Raw genomic sequence first — 17,547 nt, forward strand, 5'->3', positions numbered from 1 at the left:
CACTTCTTTTTCCCCTTTTCCTTTGTACAAGGGAATAATTATACCTGACTTCCAATCCTCCGGGACTCTACCTTCCTCCCAGGCCAATCTGCACATCTTCCACATCCATTCTACTACTATCTCTCCCCCATGCTTCAACATTTCACCACACACTCCATCAATTCCTGGGGCTTTCCCTGATTTAACTTTCTTCATTGCTTCCACAACTTCTATCCTACTGATTTCTTCCTGTCTTCTCACCTTCCTCCTTCTCCCAGCCATTCCCCAGCCACTTATACTTGCAATACTTCCATCCTCCACGTTCAACAATTCCTTAAAGTGTTCTCTCCATCTGCTCACTTTTTCTCCCTTCTCCACTAGTAATCTACCATTTTTATCTTTCACTCCCCTGCTAACTTCACTTCCACCCTGTCTTACTCTTTTCACCTCTTTCCAGAACATTTTCTTACAGTCCCTCCACTTTACACTCAAATTCCTTCCAAATTCCTCATCCACTCTCTTCTTACTCTCTCTTACTAATCTTTTCACCTCTCTCTTCCTTTCTACATATAACTCTCTCTTCCGCCTCTCAACTTCTTCCACGTCCCTATTTCTCATCCATTCATTGTATGCTTTCTTCTTTTGTGCCACAGCCTGTCTCACCTCTTCAGTCCACCACGCTGTTTCTTGCACTCCCCTCCGTCCTTCAACACACCACATCACATGCTGCACATATTTCCCCTGTGAATATCCTGCACACACCTTCCACGTCCCCATCTGCTCCAATTCATATTTGCCCAATCGTTCCTCCACTTCTCTCTTATACTCTGCCTTTTTCTCATCCTCTTGTAACCTTTCCACTCTCCTTGCAACTACTCCTTCCTCTCGTCTTTCCCTTCTTCTATTCCTCCATCTTACTTGAACTTTAACTCTGGCCACCACCAAGTAGTGGTCAGAAAGTCCACTCCCCCAACCTCTATAAACTCTTGCATCCAATATACATCTTCGCATCCTTTCATCCACACACACATAATCAATCATTGCCTTCCTTTCACTCAATTCACCACCCACCCTTCTCATCACTCGCCATGTATACCTGTGGATCATTTTATGCCTGAAGAGGGTATTGGCTATCACCAACCCCCTCCCAGTCACCAACCCCCTCGTTGTCATATCTTTATTAGTATTTTATTCCAACTACTGCCAATCAATTTTACTCAGCTGACAGAGTCATAGGAGCTTGAGAATTTCATACTGTCACCAATAACTCCCTCATGATCATGAGAACTCTAGTCTTCTATTTCAGGTAATGGCAGTTGATTTTATTCAGCTGAGTGTGAGTTATGTGAGCCTGAGTTACATTACTATACATGAATACGTAATTCCTTCACTCGGATGGAGGAGAAGCTGGGGTGAGGCTTGATGAAAGTGAGTGACGTTGGCTGGGTTATCCTGGAATGTCAATTGCAATCCCCTCAGTGCAGCTCAGAATGTTAGCTGCAGTTTATGGGTTTAAAAAAAGGATTTCTATCTATCTGTTGCCAGATGCCTTAACGCCATAAGGGGTGGCCACAAACAAATTGCCTCCATGTTACCCTGTTCCCCCCCCCCCCCTGCTTTTCACTGCCCTGTTCCCAGCTCACCCCCCCTCCCTCTCATATACCTCTCCACTCCATCGCTCCATCTCATCCTTGGCCTCCCCCTCCCTCATCCCCCCTCCAACACACTCACATACACTCTCCTCATCAGTCTCTCACTCTCCATCCTCTCTATATGGCCAAACCACCCCAATGTATTTCTCCTAATGCTTTCTGTCACATCCACATCCAAACCACAATGCTCCTTCACTTCCTCATTTGTCAGTCTGTCTCTCCCTGTGACTCCACATGCTCCTCTCAAATAACTCATTTCCACTGCTCTCACTCTTGACTTGTGTCCCTCCAACAAGGTTCAAGTTTTACTTCCATATGTTAGAGTTGGTATCACAATACTGTCATGCAGTGACTTTTTTACTTCCATGCTAACTTCCCTGTTCCTTGCCACTGCTTTCAAAGAACCAGCAACCTTTCTTCCTTGTTGTACCCTTTCAAGCACTTCACCCTCTAAACTTCCATCCTTCCTCATCACACTACCCAAGTACTTAAATGCACTCACATTTTCCATTTCCTCCTCATCAAATGTCACTGTACATTCATTGACTTCATTTCTATTGAAGACCAAAACTTTACTCTTCCCTACATTCACCTTTAGATTCAATTTCTTACACACTCTCCCAAACTCATTCACCAAGCCTTGAAGCTCTCCTTCACCTTCACTTAACAACACAGTATCATCTGCAAACAACAGTACAGGGAGTTTCCAAACACTGCCCTCTCTCAGTAGGGATGCTCCAACACGATTTGACACTTAAAATATGAAAACTGGTGCAAAAGTCAGTACATTATGAGACTGTGTGTGACTGATTCCACTTGGTGATGTCTGGTACTGCAGCTGCCACACAAAAAGCACACGAATTAGAGTTTTGGCACAAATCACAAGCTGTGATGTACTTATTCAATTTTTGTGGTATGCAAACAATAAAACGAAAATCACTTCCACCAAAGCAAATGGTGCAATTGCAGTGGATGGTAATGAATTTCAATAACATCTGTGCTTAACATTATTTTTATCAAAAGCTAGATGTTCCCCTCACTTGAACACATTCCACACCTTACTACGATCACCTATACCCTTCTTAAATGTATATGACTTGGCTGAGATTGGCAATTAAGTTAACTCCTCAATCTGGTAACATATTTTCCATTTAATTCTTGCTACTTCCTGATGATTTTATTTGCACTAAGGAGTCCTTTCATAGTGGAGAAGTTTGACAGAGATCATTTCTAATCCCTTCACTGCAACAAGCCTTCTCAAATGCAGTATCACAAAAAAAAAAAAAAAAAAAAAAAAAAAAAAAAAAAGTACAACATTGGAACGAAGGTGTTACTGCAATATGTCGTGTAAAATCAGTGGCAGTACTACAATGAATAACACAGTTTTAGATGCAAACTTACTGAGTGGTCCTTTTTATTTCATTCTTGTTATTTCCAGATTATTTCATTCAGCTTGGGAGATATTTCTGAACTACTGGGGGACAGACGCAGCTTTAATAATGCTGCCAATATATGTGGCCTTTCCTAAGTTGAATAAAATCATCTGATGACATTAGGTGAAGGTGAAGCTGGCAGTGATTATTGCATATGCATAGTGTGAGGACAGGAGTGAAACAGAGACAAACAGGTTTTGGGATGAGCTGGATGAAGTTGTAGGAGAAATGCCCAGGAGTTATGATTGTAAAGGGCAATATCAATGGTAGGGTAGGCACTGGTCCTGTGAATGATATAATGGGTAATGATGGAGTACCAGGAGAAATAATAATGGGAAGTGACTGAAGGACATGTGTCAGGAAAGGAGGCTGTGCATTTGCAATTCTTAATCACAAAGATGCACATAAATATACATGGTACAGAGGGAACGGAGATCATGTTGAAAAGAGCCTGACTGATTATGTGCTTGTAGAGAAATTGATGCTAGGTAGTGTTGCTGATACGAGGGCAGTGAGGGGAAGATGTGGAGGTTTGTCAGATCATATGACTGTGGTATGCAAGATCAAGCTGAGAGGAGTGAGGTGGACCAACAGAGAGAGGAGCTGTCAGGGAGACAGACTGAAAGTTGGGAAGCTGAGGATCAAGGAAATGGTAGATGAGTACAGGGCCAAAGTAAGGGAGGAGTTAAAATCAGTGACTTGGAATGAAATGGATCTGGACAGCTTGTGGAATGTATATAGGGACTGCTTAGTTAGGAATGCTAAAGCGGTGTGTGGTGTGGCAGGAGTAACAACAGAGAAGAAAGGTATGGCATGGTGGGATGAAGAGGTTAAGAAAGCAGTGCAGGAAAAGAGGAAGAAGTGGCTTGAGTGGATACAGGACAAGGGTTGATAGTTGAAATAAGAGATGAATACAGTATACAGTACTGAGATCAAGCACATAAAGAGATCAGTGAAGAGGAAAAAGAGGATAAATGATGATTCAGGAAGAAAAATGAATGCAAACTACTCTGAAAATAGGAAGTTTTCCGGAAAGAGGTGCAGAAATGTAGAAGTGACAATGGCAGGAAATGTGTAACTGCGAAGGACGTATGTTTTTGTTTTCGTTTTTAAAGGTTCCAACATGCTTGCATGTGTCGGCAATGGTCACCTAATGGCGGCTCTCCACACTGCATGATCCATTGCAGCCTCCCTGTTCAGTCCCTTAACCCTAAGGTCACACTTAATGACCTCGTCCCATGTCTTTCTCGGTCTACCCCTCATAACCCCACCCCCAATATTAACACTTCTCACCTTCCTCACCCAATTATCATCCCCCATCCTCTCCACATGTCCAAACCACCTCAATCTACCCCTCCTCATCACAACACCAATACACTCCAGTCCCATCCTACCTCTCAACTCTTCCATTGTAAACCCAGCTCCTCCAGGCCCTGGATGCAGGGACGCACTGCACATCCACCTAATCATTGTCATTTCTGTACGTCTGAGCCGGTGAATATCTTCCTCCTTCACTGCCCTGGTCTCACTGCCATACAGCATTACACTCCTAACACATGCTGCATACAAAGACCCCTTAGCACGTAGGGAGAGCCCTCTCAATGTCAGGAGAGGCAAGAGCTCCCTGAACTTCTTCCAACCACTTCTCACCCTAGCCACAGAGCTAGCTCCAGCCCCACCTCCAGCACACAACATGTCTCCCAAATAACAAAACTCTTCAACACACTCAAGAGATTCACCAGCAAGTTCAATCCTTTCACATCTGACAATCTCCACCTGGTAGATTATTAACCTATGAGGATAAGTAAGGACCAGGTGAAAAGAATGTTTTGAGAGTCTAATGAATGGGAATGGAAAGAGCAAAGTGACTGCTAACATGATTGGTTTGGGGGGGTTTACAGAGAAGGAATGCAGTTCTTGGAAACGTGACACTCGCAGAGATGAACACTGCAAAGTGGCTGAAAAATGGGAAAGCAGCTGGGGATGATGGGGTGTATGCAGAAATGATTAAGTGTAGTGGGGAGGGCAGAATGAAGTGATTGTTGGAGATACGTAAAAAGGCTTGGATGAGTGAAACTGTGCCAGTAGAGTGGAAAAAGGCAGTGATTGTACCCCTGTACAAAAACAAAGGTGAGCAAAGTCAGTGCAAGAATTATAGTGACATAAGCCTGTTGAGTGCGGTTGGGCAGGTATATGGAAGAATTATTATAAAGAATGTATGAGAGAGCTCAGAAGTCCTAGTGAGAGACAAACAGGGTGGCTTTTGGAGTGGCAGAGGATGTATGGATCAAATATGTGCAGTAAGACAGATAGTGGAAAAGGTGTGCAAGAAGGAATATAAGGTGTTTATGAGATACTGTACATGGATTCTGAAAAAGCATATGACAAAGTTGACAGAGAAGGATTGTGGAAAGTTTTGCGCATGTACGGTGTAGACGGTAAGCTGCTAGGTACCGTCGAGCTCTTATGATGGTAGTGAGGCATGTGTAAAGGTACATGGGCATCTAAGTGATTGGTTCATGATCAATGTGGACATGCGACAAGGTTGTCTGATGTCCCCATGGTTGTTCTATATATATATATATATATATATATATATATTATATATATCCCCATGGTTGTTCTCTCTCTCTCTCTCTATATACAGATGGGGTTATGAGAGGAGTAAAAACACAAGTAATGAAGAGAGGGATGGCATTGGTTATGAAAGGCAATGGATGGAATATTTCAAATTTGTTGTATGCTGATGATGCAGTGCTACTTGCAAATATTGGAAAGGAGCTTGGTAGGCAAGTGAAGAGTTTTGCTGATGTCTGTGAGCGTCGTGCTTTGAGAGTAAATGTAGAAAAGAGTAAAGTGATGGTTACTAAGAGAGAAGGTGACTCCTAGTGTGATGTTACACTGCATGGAGAGACACTGGAATTGGTGAGACAGTTCAAATACCTGGGTACAGTGATAGAAAAGAGAGGAAAATGTGCAAAAGAAGTGGAAAGTATAGTGACACAGGGAAGGAGAGTAACTGGTGCTACGAAGGCCTTGATAAAAAACAGAGGCTTGAGTGTTGCAGCTGCGCAGGGCTTATTTGAAGGAGTATTGGTGTCAACTTTAACATACAGATGTGAGACTATGGTGAGGTATGCAAATGAAAAGCCAAGAGTAAGAGCAGTGGAGGTGGGACTGCTGAGGAATGTATGTGGAGTACAGAGAGTGGTTAGGATACGGAATAATGTGATACGTGAAAGATGCGGAGTGAAGTCTGTGGACACCAGACATGGTGTCTATTACTGGGTTTCTATTACTATTAACTTCAATTGCTCTCTATTATATTACTATTATAATTACTTTAGTGGTCATCTGTTACTATTACTATTACTTGGTCATCTATTAGTATTACTATTACTATTAATATATTATTTATGATAACGGTACTGATTAAATTGAAAATGGTTTTTATTTTCATTATCATTGGGAGGCTGTTCCACTGAATGCACAAGTGTGTCTAGATCACCTGATGGCCTGTTGACCACTCTCCATTCTGCATGGTCTCCTGTGGTGTACCTGCAGCTTGGAGAGCAGCCAACAGGTAACCAAGGTGAGAAGGCTGTTTTTATTGATTATGGTAAATGGTATTAAAAAAGTGTCCGTAATGGGAAAGTAATATTATCTATTACTTTGCCTTCTATTACTATTACAGCCAGGAACTTGCGATCTATTACTATTACTTTGAAAACCCTGTAATAGTCTATTACTATTACTATTACATATTACTATTACCCTATGTCTGGTGGACACCAGAATCGAAGAGAGTGTACTGAGTTGGTATGGTAATGAGGAGAGAATGGATGACAACTGAGTGGTGAAAAAGGTATACCTGAGTGAACTGAAGAAGGAAGGAGATGAGGCAGGCCAAGAAGAAGGTGGAGGTGTATGGTGGATGAGTGTGTGAGGAAGAGAGGTATGGAAGTTGGTGTGGCTATGGGACTGACAAGAGACTGAGTGGGCTAGATGAATTTTGTGCGAAGAAACGCATAACCAGGGATTTGGTACCCCATTTTAACACCACAGCGTTTAGACTGACTCTATCAGGTATATGTGAAGCTACAGACATGGTGAAACCTTTTTGGTTTATCTGATGAAGCCAGGATTCTGTGGGTTTGAATGATGAGTGAATGGAAGTGTGACCCACTGAACTGGGCAAACTTAGGCTGTCTGGACGTTGCTACTCCTCACCCTGCTGTGGGGTGGGAATGGAGGTCTGTGACAATGATGATGATGACCAGGATTCATGAGGTTAAAGATACAATAGCTTTTTTTGATAAATTATGATTAGGATGACCTCCTCTCTTCCTCTTCCTCACATCTTTCCTGCCAGTTTTTATTACTTTCCTTTCCTTTACAGGTGGTTTTACATTGAGTGACAAGACTTATGGTTTCCTGTATGCCAGGAAACTATTTACAACGCTGGGTAGTAACCATATAACCAACCCATACACGTTTCCTACAATTCAACAAATGGGTTGACAGAGGGTTTGTGCCCCTGCTTATACAACTACTAACTTAAAGACAAATGGCCAACCTTTGTGGTATTATGGCATCTGGCTATAGATAGATAGATTAAAAATACCAAAGGTCTAATATGAAGACAATCTCATTAATCAGATGATGTATCTTTTTTTTTTTTTTTCATTGCCAGATGCCATGCATCCCAGACAGGGTGGCCAAGGGCTAAGAGTTAATTGTTTTACAGGGAGGGGCACTAATCCTTCACCAACCCCACTTGACACGTAGGGATGCCAACAGCATCTGGTGTTCCCAGGCGGTCACCCATCCAAGTACTAACCAGACCCAACGTTGCTATTTCTAGATTATTAAATTCAACTTAGGGATACTGTACATTTTTTTCTGAACAAGTAAGGGAAGAAACAGTCTTCATTAAATATTTCAATTGGCAAAGCCTTTTCCCAATTTAAATTACAACATCTGAAAGTAGCAAGAATGAACCAATAAAATACATTGTCTGATTCAGAGTATTTGAGGGGTTAAACATACGGTCATGGTGCTTGAAAGGGACACCGTCAAGCAGTGGCAATGATATAGTCAGGACGCTTTACAAACGTCCCTTAACTCTCTCCCTATCTCCCAAAGGAAGGATGGTGGACTGCAGGAGATAGGCAGCTTTAGCCTGCAGTCCACCAGGTTCACATTCAGATGGCCTTGAAGCCACAACAGCAACAATAAAAGACATACAGCTGTAATTCCATCTTGAATGGTGAATTAAGTTACGCATATAGTTGAGACAGTCTCGTGCAATAAACATTTATTTTTGAACTTTCAAGTATGATGAACTCACCGCAAACACTAACACATATTCTATATGTTTTCAAGAGAACCTGTAGTGCAATGCAAAGAACACACCTACATTTTTATGTACAGTGCTGCATTACTAAATAGGATGTCAAGTTTTAAAAAGTACAGAACTTGGAAAAGGGTAGTTAGTACAGTACAGCTGGATGAAATGAATGGGCTTCTATATACATTCATGAGTAAAAGTTCACCAATACATCATTACTGACTGTGATACTGGAAAGTGTTGTGTGAAATATTACTGCATGCACACAACAAAACTGTGTAAAAAGGAAGGACACTTTCTCATTTTTCAGTGAGGAAATAGACATATGAAAGGAAGGACACAATTCTGACAAGGGATTATTGGTGAGCTTTTGGTCATGACAGTACAGGATGGGGTTAGTAAACAGATTTTATGCTCCGTGCAGGCTGTATGAAGCTGAAAACAATGAACTCTGTACCTGCTGCAATCTAGCAAACCGCAAGACATATTTCATGGCCGAAAAGAGAGCTTCATACATATTGTACTCTAATATGTTTGAGCCCTCGGAGACTGTTGTTGCTTTTATAGCCTTGAAGATACTGTCAACATGACCTGTTATGTTCCTTGGGATGCACCGGCGAGCAACTGAAAGTAATGCTGGTAGATTAATAACCCTGTTTAAAGAACAATAATTAGTCCTCATATAAAATCATTTGACTAAAGTCGCTTTACTATTAACCCCTTCATAATGGAAATGTCTTCATTTTAATTAGGATATCATAAGCCGATTGTTTGGACTTAATTAAATGAAGATCTCTAGTAATGAGAGGGTTCATTCAATCTACTGTACAGTATATCTAACCCTTCCAGTCTTAAGTCTCCCTCCTCAGCCAAAGATGATCACTGAATATACCAAAAATAAGTGTCGATGGAATGAAAGGGTTAAATTGCTGAGGAATCAACACCTATTCTCCACTTAACGTTTCTTGTAATTCATTTTCATGTTTTTCTGATTTTTTTCCCACCTCAAATCTTATGCCAATGGAATGCTTCACACACTTACAGTTGTTTCATTTATCATAGCAATTTGCCTGCACACAAATCCTACACTTCACGTGAGGAATGAGCATATCACATGTTTCAGAAAAATATCCAGTACAGAGCTGCACAGTGATACAGCAACTGGGTGTGTCACCAAAGCACTATCTAGCCTCAAGTCCTCACACCCCAAAAGGAGTAATATTGGACTGGCAATTACAAATGTCTTTATTTTACAGTATGTTAAGTCTGTTTTGTAAATCAGGGCTGTGTTCTCACATATCTCAGTTTTCTCCATTCAACTGGTACTGTACTGTCAACTGGGGGAAAATACTGTAGCAAATCAGCTTTACAGAAAGCAATGAAAGTTATTTATTGTTATTTTAACAGCAAATTAGGTGGAAAAAAATGGCAAAATAAATCTCAACAGCAACCCATAAAACTGTCTTGCCACTTCCCCCAATTTACAGCATTAATTGTAAAGAAAAAGTTGTGATACTTTGAAACATGTCCCTGACAAACAATGAGGACTTCCTGTATAACAAATGAAAGGACACACACAGGACACTACGGAAGGATGAAAGACTGAGACATGGGTAGCCCCATCAATCTGGTGACATCTTTAATTGATTAATCCTTGCTACTGTCAAGTGATTTTATTAATCTTTAGGGAGACCTCCCAGAGTGAAGGTGTAAATGAAGGCTGCTACTACAATACTCTCTCCAGCTCGAAAAGTCCTTCCAAAGTTGAAGAGCATTGTCTGACGATAACAATATTACAATGAAAATTACAGTACAGTACATGGCTGGAATGAAAGGGTTTAAGATAAAAATAAAACACTGATGAGAGACTAAACAAGTGTATATGACTGAATTATGGGGGCAGAGGTGGAGGGAAAGACCATGGATCATGTGGGGAGACCAAATGAAGATGATGTGAGTTGAAGGGATAGCAGTCTGAGATGGATGACAGGGGAATATGGAGGCACTTTGTCTGTGGTCACCCTTTCCATGATTAAAGTGTACAGCTATAGACAGACACAACATACATGATTATGATTTAGGCTAAGTACTTACGCGGTTTACTCTCAACATAGTAGTAGGCACACTTCCCCTCGAAGATCAGGTCTTTGACTGTCATAGATGTGTCGAATGGATCAACACCATTTTGACAGGTAAGATTTGGCCTCATCTCATCGCCATTTGAGAGTGGATTTGGATTGTAAAACCAGTTTGAATCAGGGCATTTATCCACACACACCTTCAAGAAAAAAGAAAGAAAAATAGCACCTCACAAAGATTATTTCAGTTTTCACATCAAGAAGAAGTAAATAATGCACCTTACAATGGATTATTCATTGCAAGCAATGAGAATTCCCTCATTATATAACCATTTCACTACTAAACATCCCTCTAAAAGTAGAATAAAACTGTCTGGTACAGTCCTCCCTCCTATAATGTGGTATCCTATAACACGGATTTGTACTTATGCAGTCACCTACAGTATGACCAAAAAATATATACCACGGTCACAAACAGATATACCGTGGTGAATTGTTGGGCGTCGGAGCTCAGACAGCCCGCCGAAAGTCAAATGTCACGTGTGACGATGTCAGGTGAGCGGTGCATTGTGACTGGTCGCATGACATCACATCCATATGTACCCCCACTGGCTGCTGGTAGCATCCTCCATTGTTTTTTGGTGGTCTTCCACCTTGTGCCGGTGTCTGAGGTAGCTACTCCCATGGTACAGAGAATTGTTAACGGCACTGTGGCCACCAGAGCCAGTCAGGTTAGTGACTAAACTTTTTTTTATTACTGTCTAGGAACCTTTCTTATGTATTTTTAATAACTTCCTGTGAATGAGTATCAGAGTGAATGTCAGTAGGGAGGGTTCAGGTGGGATTTGGGGTGAAAAGGGCGATTCTGGAAAATGTCCAGTCTAGGTTAGCCCTTTATAATAGAAAAATATGGAACGTATAACGTGGAAAAGTATACCGCCGCTTGTTGTCAGTCTACATTAGCCATGTTATAGGAGGGAGAACTGTATTATCATTTAAAAAAAAAAAAAAAGAAAGAAAAAAAAAAAAGGGCATGATCAAACTGAAGAGGTTACGGAGTAACAGGCAAAAGGAATTGTTAAGAAGGAGGTTTTATAAAACATCCTTAACTAACAAGTACAGACCCATCAACAATCAACCTTACCTGGGGTGTGGGACATCCAGTGGCAATGACCTTTGGGGTGGCACATCGGGTGAGGTCAAAAAAGAGGAGGTAGGGCTTATCGACAAATTCTCCTTTGCCACACACCCGGCCCACACTGTCCGTTGGGTAGAGCAGTCGGTCAGGGTCTCCATGGCGAATGGCTGTTTGAATAAAACATGAGTCAAAGATCGTTTATACCTGGGGCAACAACAATAAGAAAAAGATAAACTTATGCCTGGGGTAACAGAAATAACAACACATCAAAGTTTCATCACTACTCTGGCCTTATAGAAGTTTAGAGACATGGAAACACAGACTGAGGAAGGTTGTTCAAGAACTGAAAAGTTGTATACGGAAGACTAGGTACATCAGTTAACTACTGTACTTTACTATAATGATGCATTTCATATTTTAATCTTGCTAGTTATATGTCAAATATGTGGTAGGTGAGGGTGCTCACCATCCACTCACTCGACGTAGTGCTGCTTTGGGTGTCTGCCCTTTCCTCTCCTCCATCCTTCCTCTTCTGTCTTCCTTTCCTTTTTCTTCTACCCAAGGGTGACTTTACACTCCCTCTTCTGTCTTTCTTTCTTTCATTCTTTCCTCTTCCTTCTACCTATGGGTACTTCTACATTGAGTGACAAGCCAAATGGTTTCCTGTACACCAGGAAACCATTTACTACACTGGGTGGTAACCATACAACCAAATTATGGCACCTGGTGGTTTAGTGGGTAATTAAGGTGCTCCAATTGGATGGAATCTACGTAGGTTTATATCCAAGGGATGGTTGGGATTTATTCCTCATGTAATGCCACTCAGGGATGAGTGCAGCCGATCACTCTCATCTTAAATGTCGGGACAAACTTGCCTAGCCCAGGGTTCCTATGCTTCGTATGGGACAACATGGGACTGGATAATGAATGGATGGATTTACATACAATTGGTTCTGTACCGAGGAAACTGACAAATAAGCTTTTTAAGTGACAATGGACATTTAATAAGCTATTTTCTTTACTGTGGATTTAACTGCAAAACAGAACCACAAAAATAGGTAATACATAATAAATATAGTTCCTTCTGTAACTTGCACTACCTCATGTAGTTCAGAAATATAGGCCACACACACACACACACACACACACACACACACACACACACACACACACACACACACATGCACACACATAATTGAAAGCACACACACACACACACACACACACACACACACACACACACACACACACACATATATATATATATCATTCATTATTTCATTCATCATACATTAACCAATGAGGAGCTAGGAGCTCAGGACTAGGCAAGTTGGTCCTGACATTTAAGATGAGAGTGACCAGCCTCACTCATCCCTGAGTGATATTATGTAAGCAATAAACCCCAACCAACCCTTGGATATAAACCTTCACCAGATCAATCCGATTGGAGCTCCGTTATTACCCATAAACCACCAGGTCCCAACATTTGGTTATACAGTATGGTTTAGTGATATATCGGATACCAAACTTTAGAGCTCCGTGGAGGCGAAGGCGGAGCCGGATATCTATTTCTCATAAAATACGGTTGCAGATAAAACTGCAGAGGTTAAGATATTAATTTTTGCGGATGAAGACACAACCGCGGATTATTTTTACCTCCATGTCCGCGGTTGCGGTCGTGGACGTGAATTTTTTTTACACATATTACAGTACATTTATGCAGTATAAAGTGATGAGTTTCAGCCACACTTAAGTGTGTTAGCAGGATGCAGGATGGGGACCCAACTCGTTATGCATCACAGATAAATAAATCAATGCCACCTTGTCCGAAATTTGATGCCTGTCTGTACGCCGTGGAACTGCTGCTGACTGTAGAGAGTCACCGGTAAATTATAGTTTAATATATGCTGATTTGGGGGAGAGAGAGAGAGAGAGAGAGAGAGAGAGAGAGAGAGAGAGAGAGAGAGAGAGAAGAGGAACAATGAGAGACGGAGGGAGGAAGAGAGCTAATAGAGAAGAAAACAGAAAGAGGAAGAGGGACTGGTAGGTGAAAGGAACGGAGAGGAGAGTTGAGGATGAAAGGGAGAGAGAAAAAGAATTATGACAAAAAGAGAAATGAGAAATATTGGATGGGTGGAGATCAGCAACCTCTGCGGTTCTTCGACACGGAGGTGGATTATTATGTGGGTCTTTTATCTGAAAACGCAGTGGCGGATAATGATGCGGGGCTTTTGTTGTCTGAAGACGCGGATGCGGATAGTAATGTGGACATTATTTTCACTGCAGAGGCTCCAAGGAGGCAGAGGCAGATATCTGATACATCACTAATATGGTTACCACCCAGAGTAGTAAATGGTTTCCTGGTGTAGAGGAAACCATTTGGCTTGCAATCAGTGTGGAGTCACCCACAGGCAGAAGGAAGGAGAAAGAATGATGGAAAGAAAGACAGAAGAGGGAGTGTAAAGTCACCTGCAGGCAGAAGGACAAGGAAAGAATGAAGGAAAGACAGAAGAGGATCTACTTGCCACACAATACACAATTAACCATCTGATAGCCAGGATTTCATTCAGCTGAATAAAAATGTTCAGTGTTAATCTGAATAAATTATTGTACTAGGGAGTTGTCATTAAAGAGAACGAGTTTTTAACCATCAGGGTACTAGAATTTCTCTCAAGTGAACAAATTCATCTGTCAGTCTGAATAAAAAATAAGTGTATCTACAGCAGCACAATGTTAAATAAGGAATCTATCTACAGCCAAATGCCTTAGTCCTTGAGGGAGGTGGGGGAGAGACATGAGCAAATCACCTCCATGTTACTCTGTTCTCCATTATCATTCTTCCCTCTATCCATCCTGCATCACTTTCACTTATATATCTCCCCACCATATTCCTTCACCTTATTCTCAGTCTCCCTCTTCCCATTTCTCACAAACTCTCCTAGTCAATCTCTTACTCCCTACTTAATTCGTATGGTCAAACACAGGCATACTAGATGGGGGGTCTGGAGGACTGCAGCCACTCACCTCCAGGAATGGAAAAAATCTGTCTTTTTCATGACAAAAGCCGATATTTCTGGGCAGATCCTCCTGAAGGTGTACTGGTACCTTTCAGAAGACTTTTGGTTAAAGCTGTTTGAGTCCTTGCTTTATCAAGAAAACATTCACCTTCATATGTGAGAGTAAAATGATCTAAATGTTTTCAGTTTATTCTGATACATATCCATTACTCACTACCAGTTTTTGTGTGAATTCAAAATGGAATTTTAAGCATACAGTACAAATTACTTGGACAAAAATGTATTTTTATTGTTGCTGCAATAATATATTCTTGTACAGTATTATGCTTAGTTAGTAGCAATTATTTGGAGACCAGGAGAACTTCGAATCTTTTCGGGACAAACTCCTTCCATCTGTCCCCTAACACTTTTCAGCACATCCACATCACCACAACACTCCCAAACTTTCTCATTTATTTGTCTGTCTCCGTCTGTATCAGTTAATTAACTTAATGTTATATATAAGGACTTAACAAAACGCCAACCACTTTCCAGCACATCCACATCAACATCACAATGCTCCCAACCTTCCTCACCTGCCTGTCTGTCTCTCCATATAAATCTACTTAATGTCAGTAATAAAGTCTTACCAAAGCCAGTGACGACGCCCCAGCCAACCAGAAATGCCACAAAGAGCAGAAGGCAGAGGATGTCTGTACATGATCGGTTCTTCAGGGGGCCCTTAAACTCGGGGTCATACTGAAGAGGCTCTCCTGTGGAACAGAGTAATAGAGGGTGAGAGAGAGATTAAGTGAACCAGGAGGACCACATGATACACCAAAAACCAGATACTGTACAGTAAAATTTCTTTCATTAATCTACCAACTACAAAATTTTTCCAAAACTGAATAAAACCATTTGTTGGGAGAAAAAGACAAAATATGTTACCAGCATGAAGTGATTGAAGTACAGTATAAATGAACATAATATCAACCTATGAAACTATTAAACTGGGCACTCTCTTTGATAGTTTTTCATTTCTTCTCTTCTGCTCCTGTTTTGGGATTTCCCTCACCCTATGCATTTACCAAAACACCTGGTGATGACTGATGATTGATGACTGACTCATTGCTCTTGCTGATGGAGCAGTATTCAAAATCACACCTCCATGCCACTCTCATCAACACCTGCAATCATCTACACACTTGTCAACATTCATTCTCTCTCTCTCTCTCTCTCTCTCTCTCTCACACACACACACACACACACACACACACACTGGGTCAGTGGTAATGCTCTCGCCTGCCATCTGGTAGATGGGGTTCACGCCTTGCTCAGGTTGCGAAAAGTTTCACTGATGAAGCGGGTGGTTACTGTCCCCCCTGAGCAAGGGATGGATGTGTGTATGTGTGAGGGTCACAGCCTTGCCCTTAGATATATTAGCTCTCAGCTCGTGGGAGGGTAAAAAGTAGATGATGACAACCATCATGTGATCTGGATCAACCCAGTGAATTACACACACACACACACACACACACACACACACACACACACACACACACACACACACACACACACACACACACACACACAAAGGAAACTCTAAAGACGAGCACTAGCTCTCACATACATACATATAATAATGCACCCTCACTTTATCAGTCATACTTGCACACACACACACACACACACACACATACACACACACACACACACAGAAAACTAAGGACGATGAACACTAGCTCTCACATACATACATATAACAATGCACTCTCACTCCATCACACACACACACACACACACACACACACACACAAAGCACCTCTTCAACTCAAAGCTAAATGCCGTTATACAATGGGATCCTTGAAATGTTCTCAGATTCAAGCCTACACACACATTATCGTGTGTGTGTGTGTGTGTAGATTTTGATAATTGGTCTCCATCTACACGGTAGGTGGAGACTATGGTTTTCGCTGGTATTATCATTATTACAGTACAGTATTATTATTCTTGCCTTAGAGCCTCGCGACGATTCCAGGAGAACTGGAGACTGCGCATGGAATCTGAAGGGCCCAGGTTGTGTCCTGGCATGGACCATTGGTGATAGAAAAAAAAAAAAAAATCCAAATCCCCCTAATGGGGTCAAGGTAACTAAGAAACAGTAGGTGGAGACTAGTGCCTGTCCGCAGAATAGTTACAGAGTTCTATCTATTCATGCCTCAGGGTCTCGCAACGATTCCAGAACAGGAGACAGCACAAGGAATCCGAAGGGCCCAGGTTATGTCCTGACATGGGCCACTGCTGATAGAAAAAAAAAAAAAAAATCCAAATCTTCCCAATGGGGTCAAGGCCATTGTAAGAAACAGTAGTAGACACATGCGTTCTTTGACACCTTGGTCAGATCCTTTGTTGATGTTACACAAGTTACCTTAGGGTCTTCAGATCTTGTTTATATTAAACATACCTTACCACATGGCGAAGCTTCCTTATTGTGGCTACACGATAAATCTAAGTAACTATCTGCCTATCTATCTATTGCCAGACGCCATAATCCCGTAAGGGGTGGCCATTTGACTTTGAGTTATTGCTTATATGGGGAGGGGCACTAACCCTCCACCAACCCACTTGCTGACACGTAGGGAGCACGTATGGGTTTGTTATATGGTTACCACCCAGCCAGTGGGATCAAGGTCACTAAGAAACAGTACGTGGAGACTAGAGACTGTCTGTAGGACTTCTATCTATCTATCTATTGCCAGACGCCATAATCCCATAAGGGGTGGCCATTTGACTTTGAGTTATTTGTTTTACGGGGAGGGGCACTAACCCTCCACCAACCCACTTGTTGACACGTAGGGAGCACGTATGGTTTGGTTATATGGTTACCACCCAGCGTTGTAAATGGTTTCTTGGCTTACAGG

General features: G+C 41.7%; 1 protein-coding gene across 3 annotated transcripts in view; it reads right to left on the minus strand.

Annotated features, from left to right (window-relative positions):
- Positions 1 to 17,547, minus strand: part of Ctl2 (Choline transporter-like 2) — a 124,900-nt gene that overhangs the window by 31,733 nt on the left and 75,620 nt on the right. For 2 of the 3 annotated variants that reach the window (XM_080269884.1, XM_080269885.1), the window contains exons 2-5: positions 15,277 to 15,399; positions 11,637 to 11,797; positions 10,509 to 10,692; positions 8,872 to 9,038 (exon numbers count right to left, since the gene is read on the minus strand). In XM_080269884.1, coding sequence (XP_080126010.1) covers positions 8,872 to 9,038; positions 10,509 to 10,692; positions 11,637 to 11,797; positions 15,277 to 15,399 — 635 coding nt within the window. The remainder of the gene's footprint in view (positions 1 to 8,871; positions 9,039 to 10,508; positions 10,693 to 11,636; positions 11,798 to 15,276; positions 15,400 to 17,547) is intronic. The other variant, XM_080269886.1, reaches the window with a different exon arrangement.

The sequence above is a fragment of the Coenobita brevimanus genome, chromosome 38 (assembly GCF_032717465.1).
Source record: "Coenobita brevimanus isolate Jiangsu-jjx chromosome 38, ASM3271746v2, whole genome shotgun sequence".
Lineage (NCBI taxonomy): Eukaryota > Metazoa > Arthropoda > Malacostraca > Decapoda > Coenobitidae > Coenobita > Coenobita brevimanus.